At 37.2% G+C, this 19,616-nt stretch overlaps 1 protein-coding gene across 1 annotated transcript; it reads right to left on the reverse strand.

Annotated features, from left to right (window-relative positions):
• Positions 1–4,049: 4,049 nt before the first annotated feature.
• Positions 4,050–19,174, reverse strand: LOC121414942 (low-density lipoprotein receptor-related protein 6-like). Its single transcript, XM_041607988.1, has 7 exons — positions 18,968–19,174; positions 16,998–17,099; positions 16,423–16,494; positions 8,700–8,942; positions 7,422–7,599; positions 7,113–7,237; positions 4,050–4,540 (listed from the first exon to the last, which is right to left on the reverse strand). The coding sequence occupies exons 1-7, from the start codon at positions 19,122–19,124 to the stop codon at positions 4,230–4,232; spliced, it is 1,188 nt and encodes a 395-aa protein (XP_041463922.1). The 5' UTR covers positions 19,125–19,174; the 3' UTR covers positions 4,050–4,229.
• Between the last annotated feature and the right edge of the window lie 442 nt (positions 19,175–19,616).

Here is a 19,616-nt window from a genome sequence, read left to right on the forward strand (position 1 = left end):
ACACAGCGGTCTAACAGTGTGCTCGATGAGAGGCAAAGGTTGGTGGGTTTTTGGTTGTTGTTGCTGTTTACGAGTATGGGGTGTGCGAGGGTGTGAAAGTGATGATGGTGACCGTGCGTACTTTGTGTATGTGTGTGTGAAAAAATCAAATGTTCATGAAGATATTTGTATATATGTGTGTTTATGTATGTGTGTCTGAGGGAATTTGGTTGTGGGTGTATGTGTATAATTATTTCTACCGCCATGGCATAATTATGCAAATGTATGTTAAAGCTAGGGATGCAATGACAATATGTTGATTTTCGTATCATTAGGTCACCTATAGTTTCGGGGCTCAGTTTATTTTTTCGTAGGTATAAAGGTCCATAAAAGTACATTTTTTTAGATATTGCATTCCATCATTATTTGCTTCAGTTTGGGGGTAAAAAAAAATTGTTGTTTATAATTTTTTTTGTATTTATCCTGAGTTTGTGTAAATCATTTGAATGAAATCCTGAATAAAAACATGTGGAAAAGTGTGTGTGTGTACTGTTAGAAATAGTTTAAACAACATTTTTCAAACAAGTGTTTAAAATCTTAAACAAAGTTTAAATTCAAAAATTTAATTTCAATAATTTAAGCATGGTCGTTTAAGATTTTAAACACATGTTTAGCCCAAGAAAGATACATGGTGTACCGTGCAATCTACTACACTATTGTTCTTTGCCATGGAAACCTTCAGAAGTTATAACATGTTTAAACTGTTTAATCAACTACTGTGTGAGTCACGTAGTAAACAGTGTTTTTTTAAATGATTTTAACAGTGTATGTGAATGGTAATAAATGGTCACTAATTTGTTTGATTCAGCAAATAATTACTGTGGAAGGCCAGGTGCAGAAAACTTTACTACTCGTGTAGCCCATATGTATATATATATATGTAATTATTTCTCAATTTCATAGAAAAGCAGCATACAAATGAACAAAGTGAAACAATGAAAGAGTAACAATATATATATATATATATATCCCTCAAAAAAGTTTTGGAAATGTGAATTTGATCGATAATCCCTCCTCGGTTTGAGTCAATATCAATGTATGATTGATATTAATTAATAGATCATTTGATTTTCTTTAAAAGGATACCCTACATAATATTATCATGATTCATATAGAGGTGCATTGCCTTGAAATGTGGGGCTAGATCAAATTCAAAAGTTGCAAAATGACACAATATTGAAATTCACTGCTCTTCTTGTCCCTGGTGATAAGTGAGTTTCTCAGCGGTTTGTTTTGTTTTCATGCACGTTAACATTAACATTAACGTGGAGATCTCTGAGATAACATGGTTTGAGTCGTGGTTTGAAATACCCATGCATGTTTGTTTGTTTGTTATGTGTTTGCATGTGCAGAAGTGTTTTAATGTTGATGTCGATGTTAAGGTGCATGAAAACAAGAGAAACCGCTACGAAACTCCCTCATCACCAGGGAAATAAAAGAACAGTGACTCTCAATATTGTGTTATTTTGCAACTTTTAAATTTTGACCTTGGCCCACATTTCAAGGCACTTGAAAATTACGAGTTGGGAGAAATTAATGAAAAAATATATTGTAAATGAAATGGATAAAGAGAACAATGGTACGCTTAGCTTAAATCAAGGTTCCCCAAAGCTATCTGCCCTATATATATATATATATATATATATATATATATATATATATATATATATATATATATATATATATATATACAGTGCGTATCAAAAATTAAGTTTACACTTTGAAAAAAGCCCTGGGACTTAAAAAATATACATTTGGGCAATTTTTTCACATATATTCTATTTGGGTTTGGGTCTCATCTATCCAATAAAAGTTAAAGTTTTGAAAGAATGCTACACTTGAGTGAGCACTGTCCATTTCTGTAAAGCTCGCAGAAATGCTCGTTTTCACGCTGTGTCAAGGGGAAATCAAACTTGATCTGCAAAACAGTTCTCATACATTTCCCTTGCACTTGAGGTCAATCGATATAGAATAGATACATTCAAGAATTTTGTAACAATTTGGCCACCCAACTAAAAATTTCAACACTTAGTACAACAACATTTACCCTTTTTTGTGCCAGCGGGATCTGAGGACATAACTGAATCTAAACAAAAGATTATATCAGACATTTCCAGCATTTATTTATTAAGTTTTTATCATTTAGAGAGGGTTTACATTTCATTTTTCATTTAATGCTTGTTTCTCTACACTTTTCTCAAGCTTAACAATGATTAACAAAATGAAAATCAAGCCTAAGCAATTTCATGTAAATCACATCTCAGTGTAAAGCAAATATCGTCACGATGGCCTAAGTGTGTAGGGGTGTGGCGCAATGACACTCTTTGAAGGTTTTGGGGCAAGGAAACAAGTTTAAAAAGGTAAAAGATCAATTTTACTAGCTAAATTCCACGTGTTCCTAATAATTGAGGTCTAATTTTATTCGCATAACTATTTCAAAGTTCTGTGCAAATCATTTTCACTAACTTTTCAAAAGTAAGTGGTGCTCACTCAAGCGGAAATATTTTTCGTCAGTTTTATCGGCATTTGCTTGAATGGATCTGTACTAATGTTAAGTGTGAAAAAAATCTTTCAGGGTATTACAAATGTATAATTTTACAGGATTTTTTTGTAAGTGTCAACTTTTTGTATACGCACTGTATATATATTGTTAAGTAATGGTATTTCATTCGACGGTTCATTTGCGAGAATGTTTTTCTAATTAACATTTATTTTGTGAAATGATATGCTCAACACCTTAGAGGATAATAAATTTTGTGTCGTCACAACGACACCTAAAAATATATTATTTACCATGACGAAGCAATAAATTCCAGACAAACATATTATCAAAGAACACAAATGCCATGAAAAATATAATTTTCTTTTTAAAAGAAATGTGGGAGATCCAGTTTAGAAAAAAGTGTGCCGAGATTCCTCCAAGATTCTCGCTTGATTTGATAATTTTTCGAAGTTGTAGATTGTGTACTTGATTATGGTGTAAAAAAGACACGTACCATACAACTCATCCATCCGCTCTTCTTTCCCCTCTCCCGTTGCTACTCTATTCCTCTCTCGATACATGGACCTAGTCCATGCTCGATACGATGACGGTGAAAATAATAATGATTGTAATGAAAATAACAACAATGATAGTAATGATGATAACAATAAAGTCAAATAATTTTGATAATGATTATATTAATCATAGTGATACTGTTTCTGAAAAAAATAAGCGGAGCTCTTCACAATCAGATATTTCCGTCAATGAAAAAAAAATAGATACCTGAAAATTTCGGGTACATGATAACACATATAAGACATTCATACATAACGAAAATGAAACACAAATATTTATATATATATGATTGTATATATACGGTTTCATGTATACAATGTTTCCTGACACTCTTAACCTCTTTATATGTGCAATATTATTTAAATTTGGCGATCATGTAGATTATTCCACAAACCTATCCTTCTCTAATTGATAATTCATTATCAAGTTATATTTTAAAGTGATTCAAATTATTGACTACCGAGCTCTCAGCACTTTATAATAGGTATCAAGACACATTTTCTCACTACTCTGATCAATTACATTCCTAGAGCTTTATAGATATTGATGTGTGTCATTTTGCTAGTTTATGATTTCGCCCGCTTATATCGTTACTTGAGAGTTCCAATGGTTTAGAAACATACACCAGGAGTGGGTCTGGCCACACAATAGATCCTTGTCTAAAACCCATGTCAGTATATATCAAGTGTACTCTCCATATATTCCTATCTTATTCTGGAAATGAATGAACTGGGTGATATTGCCCTGAACCCACAGGAGCTGTGAAGATGGAATTGCGCACGTCATTTCGAACATTTCTTTTGACAGATGTTTTAGATATTATTTTACTTACTAAACTTAAAAGCGATAAGTACATTCAACATCAATCATTTTTAGGTAATTAGTACAATTTCTAAAACCGATAGACTATCATTTAGATAACAAAGATTTACTTGAATAAAGTCTTTACATGTACTTGTTATTTGAAATATTGATACCTTGATACAGTAAATCGAATGTGTAAGGGGGAACTGATGGTGTCATTTTGAAAATTTAAGGAAAATTTCCCAAAGAAAATACTTTTTCACAGAAAGTATATGCTCCTTATGGCTAAAAAGATTCATCTTCGAAATTATGAAAAATGTTTTAAAAGTCAATCTCCTGTGTAGGCAATATGCATTCGATATGGGTTTTCAAAGATATCTATATCTTGACGGATATAGGATTGATTATCTTGATCATACTCGGTCATCAAACCAATACCAGTCGATTCGTCCCCATGCAGCCAGAATAACACATTATTAAAGAAAGAAATGTGCCTAACTCTCTTAACAATCATCCTATTCTCATCAGAAAGGTATTCCGAGGCAGATGATAGGTCATTTGAAGTCGTAGATCGGATAGCATCTTTATACCAGATTCTCTTTTTGGTGGAGTCGTAGAAGAAAATCCGGCGTACCTGTCCTGAAATTCACAAACGTTGCGAGAATATATTACATGAAATGGGTAATTGTTGATTATTATTTTGTAGACTATCATTGTTACCTATCATTGTTTGTGTACGTACATGTATCTCTTTTAACTTTGAACATTTATCATTATTATTTTCATCATCGTCATTATTCTTTTTATTGTTATTATCAAAAATTATTATTATCGTGATTTCTACTGCTATTGTTTTACTATTACTAATGTAATTGCGCAGTTATTATCTTTACCATCATTATTTCATATCATTACTTGTATACTTGTAACAGCACTGTTTTTATCTTCACTAATACTAGATATCGATCATTTTAGTATTTGCAAGCTTTTTCAATATCATTATTGAAAATAAACTAGAACATGCATGTAGAAGTTGCCAACGAAAGGCGTTTGACGTACATGTAGCTGCCCCCTTTAAAATTACTTGGATACTTTTTTCTCTTTGATTTAATGTTCTGTCGATTTCATTTGATGCTTTTTGTTTTACTAAACTCGGCTTATTCGTGATTTGCATTACTATATTTCCCAAAGCTATCAAGAACGCGCTTTGACAAGGGGTGTATTTAATAAATTCCGGATTTTTTAAATTAAAATGGCTTTGAAAGGTTGACTTTTCGAAATGCTACACTTTGCATTCAATACTGATTAACACCCATCCATTTATCGTTACAAATTCACAAAGTAAACAATTTGTTACTTACAAAAACAGTTTTTAAAAATGCATTGCAATGCACTGAATATCAACAGGCTTTTTTTTTTAATTCCCGAAATGTGATGGGAGTCCAGGGGCCCATTTCATAAAGGCACAGCGTCAAGTCCCAAAACAGCGTCAAATTTTTACTTGCAGCGTCAAATTTAATATTTGACGCTGCAGCACATTTCATAAAAAGTTGGCGCTCCAGTAGGAGCGTCAACTTTTTAATGGAGCGTCAAGTATGGTTACTGGAGCGTCAAATAGGGTTAAATATTTGATGCTGGTAATGGGGGAGCGTCAAGTTGACACCGTAAAGTGTATATCAATGTCAAGTTCATTGTTAAGAATGGCGTACGTTGTGCTCACGCATGCCCGAAGGGCTCTTACAAGAGAACAGATATTTAGAGCAATGTCTCTGATAATAATGCTAATAAATAATATCCTAAGGTAATGCTTTCTATTAGAAATTATGCTTTTTTTGTCCTATCTACCCCCCCCCCCCCCCAATAAAAAAATGTTAAAAAGATCCTCCGAAACAACGAATTTTCCAGTTTATCCCAGGGCAGGCCAAGGATAAAAAAGGGAGGTTATAGACAGACTTTAAAAAAAACGAAAAATGGAGAGGATTTTTTTCTTGTGGAAAAAAAGAGGAAGGTAGATCTATGTGGAAATGTTTAATTTAAGGCCTAAAATAAAAAAGCCCTAGGCCCTAAAAAATGATAAATTGCTTTTTTCTGTTTCTGACTTTCTAAAAAAAAAAGTTGTGGCCATTGTTGAATCCATTTAGTGGATGGTTATTCGCCATTGAAAGCGATAACTTAAAAATCATTTCAAATATAAGCAAACATATTCTTTTAAGGTCATTTTCAAATTCAATGTTTCATGCATAATTTGAGCCTACGTATTTACTTGCTTCAGGGTGATTTTTAACAGCACTGCTCCAGCAGAGGCCTGCGCGCGCCTGTCGTGTTGTTGATACAACCTTGCATTACCGACACAAAAAATCAAGTGTGGGACTGGATTAAAATTGTGCGGTAGAAAATTTGTTGAAGGTGAAATTTCGAACGGCGATAATTATAGATTTTCACATTTATCAAAATAATTTTTACCTGGTATAGGGCTAAAATGACTAAATTCATTGAAAACTTACACAATGGAGAAAGAATCCTCTGAAAAATGAATATTTTCTTTTTACTCTCTTCCCGAGTTAGGATTATTGCAAGCCATCAGTCACTCTGCTTCAATGGCTAGTCTTATGCTGAAGACCCTGTTTGCAGCTGCAAATTAATCATTTCGCCCCCGAAAAAAATTAACAAGCAAAAAAAATATATTTTTATGCACTTTCAATTTTTTTCTTATAATTTTGCCTCTCACAGGTGGGGGGGGCACGATTCACCAGTGCTTTTTACCTAAACTTGTGACTCAAATTGAAAAAAAAGTGGAGAGGAAGGGGATTTCCCCCTAATCAGCCTCGTGCATGACTATTCAAATAATTCGCTGGAAAGTCAAGCTGACTATCCAGCGAATGTGCTTTTATGAAAAGTTATGCAAAGTTGCTAGCATAGCAAGTTGCTAGTATAGCAAGTAAAAGTTGCTATTCTACCAGAGTTGCTATGATAGCAACTCTTTATGAAATAGGCCCCAGATTAATTACTTGCTGATCACTTGATACAAGCTTCTTCTGTTGCTTTGCGTATTCGCATTTGTATACCGGGAGGGGGAGCTGGCTTACAAAGACGTCAGTGTCATTCGTAGTTGTCAATATCATGAATACTCATACCACACGTGAGGGCCTCCAATACTTAACTGTGTGACTAACCCCCCCCCCCCCCCCTCTTCTCCCTTATAGATTCTTACTTCTGAGGTCAATCGTTAGCCCAGTGAAATTCTGCAGCTCGTTATTCATATAGATCACTTCAACCTGTCCTGATCCATTGAGAAATGTCCGTGCTATTGTATTTTCCATCGACCAGTATAAGTACCTAGGATATGAATTGATATTAGTTAGATCTCTAAAATAGACAATGCTGAAAGTAATTTCCACAGGATCTTCCAGTATTTCAGATGTTTGTGTGTATGTGTTTTTTATTACTTATATAGAGTATCAAATGTCTAGAATATTATATTGCTATCATACACAAAACTTAATTTGAAAGCACTATTTACCCCTGCTCTTCGTCCACAGCCAAAGCCCTGGGCCAGACGATTCCTTCCGTTAAGAAATTTGTTTGATTCCATGGTAAAGGACCGCCCTCTGCGATCAATACTGATGATATTCTATTCACCCGTCGACAAGCAACGTACAGGGTTCTGGACTTTACTGCAACGACAATGTCGTCCAGTCCTGTTGATGGGAAAATAGCGCATTAATGGTATCAATTCTTTTTTTTTCTTCCTACTCCTCTACTTCTTCTTCTTTTTCTTCATCTTCTATTTATTCTTCTTCTTCTATATTTCATTTTGTGTAGTGTTAATTTTACTTTACTGTGAGCCAAAACATATTACAGAAATTAAATAAAAAATTTTAGAAACGTTGTAAATTCCTTATAAATCAAGACAAATGATGATTCGTTTAGACTTATCTTTCTATCTCTATTATCCTTGACTCTTCCAGCTCGTTTAACTGCTGTTGTAAACACGTGTATACTAATGAATATATATGTTTTTTTATAAAATGTATATACAGTCAAGTGGGAAAGGGATAAAACGCTTGCAAGCAGAAGTTAACAATTTTAGTTTTTTTATAAGTTTATTATTTATTTATTTATTTTATTTTCAGTTTTATTTAATCAGGGTACCCTCATCAGTTAATAAACTGCTGTCCTTGAGGGCCCTGAAAAGTTTAAATATTATGAAAAAAAATCAAATTGTTATTAGATGGACAGGCAGTTTCTTTTGTAGATACTCCGTGCTATCATGTGCATGCATAAGACATTCATTAACACAAGATTATTCTCTTTAACACTGTATAATATGCATAATCTGATTTCAAAATATGGGCAGACTAGAATCATTTTAAATCTTTAAATCATTGTCAATACATTTTAGCAAAAGCGTTAGGGCCCAGTGGATAGTCTTCGGACTTTGAAACAGAGGGTCGTGGGTTCGAATCCCAGCCATGGCGCAATTTCCTTCGGCAAGAAATTTACGCACATTGTGCCGCACTCGACCCAGGTGAGGTGAATGGGTACCCGGTGCCGGTGGGATCAATTCCTTGAACGCTTTAGCGCCCATTGATATGGTGGGTCAGCTGCAGCCGGGGTAACAATATGATACTAAGTATCAAAGTGCAGTTGGGTATATGCACATAGTAACTGCGCTATATAAATGGAAATATTATTAACATTATTATTCATTTAACATTTGTTTTTAACCTCATGTTTTCAACATTTTTCACCATTAATATTACTAGAATAATTAGGGCAGACATTATTATGTACATACCGAGTCGGTATTGACCAGGAGAAAACTTCGTGACAATCTCGATGTTGGAACCATTAATGTCTGCTCTAACAATACGTCTCACTTGCCCTTCGGTCCAGTAGATCTTCTTCGATACCGGATCGTACGTTATTCCACGTGGTCGCAATGTAGATGCGATGGGAGTGAACAGTAATTCATCCTGTAGCTCTGCAACAAAGATTTTCTCCGCTTTTGGATCTGTCACGAAGACCATACCTCTTGATTCTAAATTGTTAGAATGTGATAATATCGATAGTCAGTTCTCTCTTCTAAATCTTATTCTTTATTCAGTCGAAAGTACAAATTTCGTTGAGACCAGTGCCGGCCGCACAGAAACGTTAATCCCGACCTTTCGTTTGAGGACGCGGACGCTTATTTACAACGGTAGTTGACTTTGGAAGGGACTTTTTGGGCCCGTCATCATGGTTGTAAAACTCAGTCCTGCAATGCAAATTGTGTGACAGGAGATTTTTTTTTTTCGTTTCGCATCTGCGACGGAAACATTCAATATGCGTTTCGTGTGGAAAATTCTGGTTGCTACTATGGTAACAGCGATTTATCCGATTGAGGACGACTTTCCAAAGCCACATTTGACTCCTCCTTCAGCTCGAGAGGCCGCCCGGGGGGCCCACTTCCATTGATTAGTGGATACCAGGAGCGACCACCCGTAAAAGGGGACAGAGTGGGCAGGTATGTTACGTATATAGGCCTATGTAACGTTATAAGGGTGTCAAAACGATGTTTAAAAATGCTGAAAAAAAGGGATATATATCCAATACTTGTAGGGTTTCCCAAGCCAAATACTTGTTAAGAGATGCATTTTCATAATCTGGAAAAGAATTGCTTCCCTTGTTTAGGGTACTTTTCGAAACCCCATGGTCGTGCCTGGTATCCACTCATCAATGAACATAAAAACATAATGCCCCTCACATCGTGTGCGAGAGGTACATCGTTTGTGTATAAGGAGTAAACAAAAGAAACAAAAGATACAAAAGAAAACGAGTTCAAAGGTATCGCATATGATGTGTACATATCAACGCATGCGAAATGTTCGGCTGGAGAGTTTGATCTGATCCATGAAATCAATTGCCAGTGATCCACCAATAATCCACATCAATGGCGGATCCAGAGGGGGCGCCCCGGGCGCGCGCCCCCCCCCCCCCCTATTTTCGCCGGATTTTTTTTTTTTTTTTTTTTTTTTTTGATGGTTATATTTACTGGATTGGTACAATGTAGTCATTTTCAAGGGCTAGATCTAGTCAAAACTATATTTTAACTTACGCTCATGGCCTTTGTGTTCGCACAAATGCACCTCTGTCATACTGTATTGCAATATGTAAATTCCGGAATTCCAGGGCGCGCAAGTCGATTGGTTGGAAAGTTGCACCACTTGTAATCGGGAGTTGCAGTGCAGTGAGTCACTGACCAGTGTGAAGATGTTGGATTGGATATCATTTTTCCCCGAAATTTTGTGTTTTTTGTAACATGCGTTTGTCCGTCTTTATGGCAAATACATGTAAATTGTAAGTAACAGATCGCGAGAGAAAGTGTCAACGATGCGAATGATAATGTCTATCCCCGAGATTATTCTTCACTCAAAGATGAAGCCTTGGTCATGTACGTTTTCACTGAAATGTATAGGTCAGACATATTTGTATTTAATGTAAACTAACTTTTACACTTTCTGGTAGATTCAGAGGCATATTATCCAGGGCGCCCCAACTAAGTTTCGCCGAAGCAATCATTCCAACGAATTATCAAGGAGCAAAATTGTATATTCTCAATCACCAGTCGACCCCACTCCGCGTTTGCTGTGTATAGGCAGCTATATGTCAGCGTAAGGAGCGAAGACTTTATGTGACGGGGGGGGGGGGGTTGGGGGAGAATAAAAATACTTTCGTGCTGGGGAAAAACGTCCCGAGGACACATTGTGTATTGTTAAAAAGTAGAAATTGTGACATTAACCCCCCCCCCCCTTAGCCCATTTTTAATGTTTGATAATCTATAGGTTTGCTGATTACAATATATCTTTTAAAAAAATTGCCAGGAAAATCGAAAAAAAAAGTTTTAAAAATCTAGGGGGGACGACCTCCCCAGAAATATTTGAGGGAGAACACGTCCCCCGCCCCCCCCCCCCCATCGCTGCCGATGATATGCGCGTAAACCCAAATCCATCTGACCAAGGAGGTTGGTGGAAGACAGATTTCCCCCTCCCGGCCTGATGTGTTCCTCCGCGCACACAATGTAAATACACAAATGACAATAAACAGAATGGATTATTCGGAAATTATCGATTACAAGTCTCAGTTTCGTATCATTCAAATTTGACGTTTCAATCACACGATGCAAGCAAGTGAAGAGCCTTTGCCAAATGTATTTTTGGAATGACCGCTTATACCATAGGCGGATCCAGGGGGGGCCCGAGGGGCCCGGGCCCCCCCCCCCCCTATTGGCGGAGCAAAAAAAGAAAAAAGGGAAAAAGAAAGGAAAAAAGAAAAGGAAGGGAAAAGAGAGGAGAAAAGAAGAAAGGCAAACATAAGAGGAGGAACATGATTGAATGAAATAACATGAGGGGAAGACTTTGAACATAATTTTTTGAAAAATATATTTGTAAGGATATAAAATTTTTGCTCGCGCTTCGCGCTCTTATTGTCTTTTAGGGAATTTGCATATCTTGCTCAATATGGAGCTTGAAATATCAAACTTTGAAGTCAATATACAAAACATATTTCAGCTGGGAAATTGAACTTTCATTATTTTGTTTGATTTACAAATTGATTTTAAAAAAGTGCTCTGTAAAATGTCTGTGTTATGGTCTGAATATTATCATTTTTCTGCTTGCGCTGCGCGCTCGCAAAATTTGATTTGTCAGGTACCTATAATTTTCCTGTATTCCATAAAGTTCTCAAAAAGTTCCCTATTCAGGTCAGATTGTCAAAACGTATCAGCTAGCGCTGCACGCTAGCATTTTGATTAGTGAGTTATGTATATCCCAATATTAATTTTAAATCAAACTACTTTGATGACAGTTTATCAAAAATTTCGGCTCGCGATTTCCGCTCGCATTTATCATGCATTTTATGCATAATTACAAAAGTGCTTTAAATGTCCAGTTTCCATGCAGGCCATAATAACAGATTTCGCGCTCTCATGCTTGGGAAGTGAAAAAGGAAGATAGTCATCATTTTCTTATGATGACATAATGCCCTTAAAGAATGTCCCGGTCCTATGTAAAAACTCAAAGTAATAATAATAAAATACATCAGCTCTTTTTTAACTGTCATCCATCACGATTCACAATTTTCCCATAAAGTGTTTGCAATAAAAAGCTTAAATTGACCCTTTGTTAGATCGGAATATCATATGTTTTTAGCTCGCGATTTGCGCTCGCTTTATTGATTTTCATGATAAGAAAGATACTTAGAATACCAAAATTCTAGGTCGAAATCTAAAACACACGTTAATTGTTTTCTATTTAAATCATCCAGTTTCAGATCACAATATCAAAAAGTGTCTGCTCGCGGATCAATAAATTATCCTTTTCATGATTTACGAAACATGAATAGAGTGTCCAGAATTTTTCCGCTCGCGCTTCGTGCTCGCATCAATAAAATTTAGTTTATATACTTAGAGTCCTTCCAAGATTACAAAAAGTGCTTAGCATTTCCATTATTCAAGTAAAAATGTCAAAAATTTTCAGCTCGCGCTTCGCGCTCGCAATATTTGAATGTTGAAATATGTAACGTCTTCATGGCTAAATGCAAGCAGTCCATAACAGGTACAATTTCGAGCAGTTCAAAACGTATATAAAAATTTTCTGCTCGCGCTCTGCGCTCGCATTATTAATGTAAGGAAGATCCCCACTTACTCATTCTTTTCATGATTTACAAAACTAATTGAATAGAGTGTCTTGTTCAGTACATGTAGGTCTAAATCTCGAATTTTTTTGCTCACGCTTCGTGCTCGCATGTTTAATTATACACCTATTCTGTAAACAAAACATGCTAAGAATTTCCATTCCTTAGGTAAAAATGTCAAAAAATTTCGGCTCGCGCTTCGCGCTCGCATTATTTGATTTTTTAAAATGTGTAACGTCTTCATGGCTAATTGCAAGCAAGTATTTAACAGTACCTTTTCCATCACTTCATTTCTGCTCACTCTTTACGTTCGTAGTAATTATTAACTTGCATACACATCTTTTTTTCAGGAAGACAAACATTTCCCAGAATGTTCAAAATTTTAGGAAAAAGTACATAAGATTTCCAAAAAATTTAGCTCGCACTTCGCGCTCGCATTATATAAATAAGGGTTATGGTATTATACATTTATGTTTCATAAGAATAAAGCTAAAAAGTGACCATTAGGACTACCCCTTCAAAGAAACAAAAAATCCCGGCAAAAATCATATTTGAGCGGCCGATCGGGGAAAATATGACTGAAAAAAATTCCGGGGCCCCCCCCTATTGGCGAAGGCTGGATCCGCCCCTGTATACGGTGTGTGACTGGAAACCAGCTCCTAAATGAGTCAGTATGTGTTTTTTATTCATGAAGTTACAGTGATTTAAGTGTGCATTTTTCTTCTAAATGTGCTCTCAAAATACGACTTTTGGACATGATTTTTTGAAAAAGTCCTTGCCGTGGGAGGGGGGTATCCCCCCTCCCACACCCTCCCCCCGCTCGGTCGCTTCGCTCCCTCGCCGCTGGCGCCCCCCCTATTTCAAAATCCTGGATCCGGCCCTGCACATTAAATGCAATATCGATTCGATGGACTGTAATGATCTATATATCTAAGCCTTCATTCAGTAAGTTTTTCCTCACTCAATATTTTCTCGATTTGTTTGAAAAACCACTTTCTTATCCATGTCATAATTTATTTTAGGTCCTGCATTTTGAATATCTCCAGCCATCAGTCGCAATATACATGCATGTATGGTGCGGGTGTCGTGGAAAGGGATTTTGCACACGAAAAGCAGATTTGAAGGGCCTGTAACCCCCCCGTAACACAAATCTTAGCATTGATCGTAGAGCAGTTTTCTACGTTTGATTCTATTGACTGTAATGCACAATCAATCTTAAAAATCAAGTGTATGATTAAGCGTTAACTTTTGTGTTAGGGGACCCTAATACTAGCGTCCGTGAGGATTGCGAAAGGTCCCAATTAGCCTGAAAGAGCGCCGACAGTATGTCCAGTCACATCTTTTGGATTGTAGAGTTAAAACATTCATTTGAATGTGAAAATAATGCATTGTTGTGACACTAGGCATCGTTGCCACATTACCGGTTCACACTAAGAAATAAAGGTTCAAAAGTGAACCCCGAAAGGTTGATGCAAAATCAGCACCCAATGGGTTCAAAAATTCAACCCCTGATTTGGGGTTCAAAACTGGAACCCTGCGGTTGGGGTTCATTTTTGCACGCTGCGGGTTCAGAACTGTATCCCTAGAAATAAAGGTTCAAAACTGAATCCCAAAGGTTGATGCAAAACAGCACCATATGGGTTAAAATATTGAAATTGAACCCTGCGGTTAGGGTTAATTTTTGCACCCTGTGGGTTCAAAACTGCACCCCAAAATTTTAAACCGGAGGAATTTAACCCATATGGTGCTGATTTTGCATCAACCTTTCGGGATTCAGTTTTGAACCTTTATTTCTGAGTGTGTTGTAACAGGTCCTCTGGTAGCGCGTTGTCAGCGCTAACAACGTTTCTGTGCTGTAAGTACCATGAGTAGTTGTCGTTGATAACGACCACCGAGGCCAGACTTTCTGCGACCGACGCCATGGTACCGTGGAGACCAACACAAGTCCGAGTGCGAAGATCACACCATTAAAAATGATTTCCCATTTAACCAAAAATAGCTATAACTGTTGGCTATCTACCTTATTTCTGGAATATGTCCTAGCCTCGTCTGGAGATATCTCGAGCAATAGAAAAGGGGCACAATGACCATGGTGACAAGGATTTCAAACTTCCTAGATAAAGGACAAGACCAACAACGAGGCAATGGACAAGGCAAACGCCACGAATTTTTTTTTTTTTTTTTGGGGGGGCTCTTGTTAAACACATGCGTCGGATTTAAAGCCGCCTTCACGCTGGAATTTTTAGGCAGCCTCATGATCATGACACCTCTGCTACACTGACGAGTCACTTATTATTATACTATTTTTTCATGGTTCATACCTCAGCTATAAATGTATACACTAATAAATAGGGGTGTAACTTTGCGGGAAAACATTTGAAAATGTGCAGAGCGAGTATTCGAGCATATTTGCACTTTTTACCCACCATCGCACCTGAGCAGGCCCGCAGCGGGTGAGTGGGGGCAAGTTGTTCCTGTCACAATTCTTGATGCAAATAAACACCTGTGGGTGACATTCTGCACCTTACAGGTGCTAATTTGGGGAAGTGTTCCATATGTATACCCCCGCCCACTGAAATTGAAAATGAAAATATGGATAAAAAGGTTCAAAATAATATGTCTGTCCCTAATATAGAACACATATGATGTGATAGTGGAAATACATACTAAAATATGGCTTTATTCCGTCATATTTCGAGCAGGATCGAGTGCGAGTATAACTGTCCATAGACATCGGCTTATTTAGTCAGTAAAGGGTCTGTAAGTCTAGACAAGTCTAATCCCTTTGGGTGTCAGCGCTTCTCGCTAGCATAGCGGAAAGAGGTCTTGACTACTGTTACAACAAGGCGAGTTCGAGTCACAAGCAAGGTAAGCACCCGGGGGGGGGGGGGCACTCGACCAAAAAAGTGGTAGGGGTGTGCCGCGGGCGAGACAAAAAACGGGGGCCTTGGAGCGGGCTTATTGTAAAAAGGAGGGTCCTCGGAACGGGCTTCGGAACGACAAATGTTTGTGAAAACGGGGGTCCTTGGAACGGATCGCCAGCGTGTGAGTGCGCATGCATCCCTATGGAACGGTCATGCGTGCATGATGCAGCTAGAGCTAGAGCGGCCTCCGCCGGGGAGCTCTGCGGCCGCTTTTCACCAAAATTGCAGCTCATTCAATGCGATCGGAGCGGCGTAACGAAAAATATGCGAAGCTTTGGAGCGGCTTTCTTTGTTCTTTTTCTCAACAAGTCAAAAATGCTATGCCTTGGAACGGAAATTTGAGTGTGAAAATGGGGGTCCCCTCCGCGGCACATACCCACTATGCATTATTTACTGAGTGCCCCCCCCGGGGGGTAAGCAACACTTAAAAATCTGAAGTGAACAAACCGGAAGTCTCGACAATCTTTTGTTATTTTTGGTGGGGGTACATTATGAAACTCTTTCCCTAATTTGCACCTTTCAGAGAGGTGCAAAGTTGCACCTTTCTAAAATGGTACGAAGTTGCACCCAGTGTAACTTCTGGTCTTCAACTTTAAATGTGCAAAGTTGAACTTATTCTTCTTAGTGTGTATCGTTCGCTATCACTTTCGCCATAAAGCCGACCTGAGTCCAATTGGGACGTTACACGTATCACTGAGGACGGCTTCATGCCGGCTTCAAACAATACACAGCAGGCCTCTTTCCACTTTCGTCGCATCTGTAAAACCCTAGAAATAGACCATCTGCTAGTAGACCAAGTGGATACACAATTAATTACTTAATTAGGTCAATGCCAACCGCTTATAAATTCATTATAAGATATCACTGAATCAATTTTTGTTCTTATCAAACACGTTAAACTGTACAGGTTTCAATGGCACTTACCTTGCTTGGGCCTACCACCAGTCAATAATTCCGACTGAAGTGTCTCTGTATTATTCGAACCATGAACAGATTCTGATTAAATCAACAACATACACAATTTATGTGGAAATAGATATTAATTTGCATCAACTTATATAAATCAAATCTTATTTTGAAGTAAATCAACGAACTGGTATGAGAGCATTCATGTCAGAAAACGTATATCCGTTAAAAGTAATCCACATAGAAATGCATTTTTACATTACATTCTTGCAATATTGTGTATTATGACAACTGTAATATTTTATTTCAAATTGTTTTTATTGGAATTGAATAAATATTGAATTAAAATTAATTGAACTGACAGCATTTCGTGGAAACCAAACTTTATTACATATTTTGTATTCTTTGGAAAATCACATTTGTGTCCTATATCTTAACAATTAGCTGCAAAAACTACAGATAACGAGATTGTTGTGACGGTGACGACGACACAACACGAAATTTTGAATTCGGACGAGCAGTTGATATCCTCAAATTTTAAAGTGACTTCTATTGAATAGTAAAAAAAAATCGTTTTTATTTTTTTTTCTCACCTTCATTACAGTGCCTTCCTTGAAATCCCGTCGGGCAGTGACATCTGTACCCTTTCTTAGTCTCTTCACACCAGCCGTTTTCACAAGGTTGTTTGTCACAATCTGGACAGTGTTGTGGGGTATCAAATATAACTTTGATCAATAATTATAATTAAAGGCGAGCAGATTTACTTTATATTTCAAACACTTAGTAAAACTAATTATTGTTTATTCTTTACAAAAGTGATATAAGCAGGAAATTTACAGATTGCACAATCTGTCTCTCTCTCTCTCTCTCTCTCAAACACACACACACCACTCTCCCTCTGTACCTCTCTCCCTCTCTTGCCCTCATTATTCATCTCAATCCTATTCCTTTCAAATCTGTATAGCCAAGGCGGTAGAACATTACAAATCCATGATCGCGGTGTATGAATAATAATATACATAATATATAACTGTCCCTCAGTGACATTTTTTGTTTTAAATTGTGCCGAAATTTCTCACAAGGCCTTCAGTTACTTCAAGTTTAAAAGACGCTTTCCGGCACACCCAGTGGCGTACCGTTGGTCACGGCATTGGAGGGGCACCAGCAAAATTTTTGAGTTGCTTACTAAGCGCGCAAAGCGCGCTCAGTTGCCAGCTATACTGACCTAATAGAGACATTTTAAGGACAGTGCCATTAAAAGGATATGTATTTCACTGATCACAATCATAATGCGAGCGCGAAGGGCGAGCTGAATTGTTTTGGTATTCAGACCTAAAAGCGGACATTATAAGCATTTTTTTGTAATCATGATACGTACTCGCGAAGCGCGAGCTGAAGAATGTGTATATACTGGCCCCAAACAGGGATGGACATTTTAAGGACTATATTTTAGGAATTCACTGGGATTATACATGTCTCAGCATAGTCACCTAATGCGAGTGCCAAGCGCTTGCTGATTTTGTTAGAATTATTTACATCTAAACACATAAAGCACTTTTTTACTCATTGTAATCATGATTATCATACGCATCTCACTAATTAAATATTGCGAGCGCAAAGCGCGAGCTGAAAATTAAGGAAATTCAGACCCAAAGAGGGGCAATCTAAGGCTTGTTTGTAGGAATTCACGAAGACCATGCGTATTTCACCGACCAAATAATGCAAGCGCGAAGCGCAAGCTAAAAAACTTATATATTCAGATCAGAAAAAGGGACATTTTAAGGACTGATTATAGGAATTCATGAAGAGCAGACATATATCACCAATCCACTAATGCGAACGTAAGCACGAACACGAAATGTTTTATATTAATACTTAAAATGGGGCAATTACTTTAAGTTGTCATGAAAAAGAGGCATATGTCACTACATAAAACAATAATTATTCGAAGTGCGAGGAAATATATTTGGTGTATATTTACTTGACAACGGGAGGTTGTAGTACAACAGGATTATATATCTCATTAACAAGATAATGCGAGCAAATAATGTTACATAAAGTTATTCTTTTGTAATATAACATAACATAACGATAATATAACATTACAATGAACAATAATTTATTTATTCTTTCCCACTACGTTTTTTTCCCCTTTCTCCCTCTGTTTCTCCTTTCCCCCGTTTTTTTTTTGGGGGGGCAGCCGATTGGGGGCACGTACCCCCATGCCCCCCCCCCCTCCGTAGTTATTCCGCTGGTCACACCCATGATCTTGTATAAGTTATTCACGTTTATCCAACAATACCACAAAGGTCACACAGCAACTGCTGCTTGATGTCGGCCTATAACAAAAACTATAGGCAGACCGAGTGGGATTCGATTCAACTGCTGCGTTATGCAGGTATCACGCAACAGTTGCTTGTGTTACCCTTGTGGTATTGTTGGAGAAACGTGAATAACTATGAATGATTATGTATCTTTATCGCCAAACGATGAACCCTTTGATTTGTCACCCATAACCTTCATTCTAATAATATGGTGGGGGTTAAGAAATATGAGTATTTACCTGGAAATCTGCAGACACGAAATCCAGAAGAGTTACCTTCCATTCTCTTTGATCCACGGCATTCACTTTGATCAGAATGTGAATGAGGAATGAGTTTTGGGATAGTTTGTATCATCATACCAGTTGGATGTTGACTAGTCCCACACTCGGTAAACATGGGCAAGGTGTAGTTCAGACTTATCCCATTAGTACATGATGTTTTTGAACTTTCGCTTGTGTCAAATGTTGCGGGTTGACCTGCCGACGAAATACTACGATCTGTAATATATTTCTTCTAATTCTCAAATTTTATTATTAAAAATGTTAGCAGTTGTCATTACACATGTTACGCTACTGAAAGTCAATTCACAGAAACTTTCCTCTTTGATAGAAATGCCCAAATGGAAGCGTGAATAAATCAAGGTGAACGACTGGGGCTCAAACGCAGGTATACAGACAAATAAAGAAATGTTTTCTGTATCATCTTATCTCTATTCATTCTCAAATTAAACATTTTTTTACATTGTTCTTCGGGCCTGATGTTGCCATTATACAATGATAAAAAGTGACCCATGACTTCCACATAATAAACCATAATTGACAATGTGACAATAGTAATTAGATAGAATGGGCAGTCAACCCAAACCAAATCATTGTAGCCAAGGGCCGA

Source organism: Lytechinus variegatus, chromosome 5, assembly GCF_018143015.1.
Source record: "Lytechinus variegatus isolate NC3 chromosome 5, Lvar_3.0, whole genome shotgun sequence".
Classification (NCBI taxonomy): domain Eukaryota; kingdom Metazoa; phylum Echinodermata; class Echinoidea; order Temnopleuroida; family Toxopneustidae; genus Lytechinus; species Lytechinus variegatus.

Excerpts from the sequence above, each read along its gene's own strand:
- LOC121414942 (XM_041607988.1), bottom strand. The coding sequence starts at position 19,124 with ATGTTTACCGAGTGTGGGACTAGTCAACATCCAACTGGTATGATGATA. Across the intron at positions 8,943-16,422 it reads TGGTGGTAGGCCCAAGCAAG|AATCAAGAGGTATGGTCTTC; the intron begins GTAAGTGCCATT and ends CTAACAATTTAG. Across the intron at positions 4,541-7,112 it reads GCTAACGATTGACCTCAGAA|GACAGGTACGCCGGATTTTC; the intron begins GTAAGAATCTAT and ends TGTGAATTTCAG.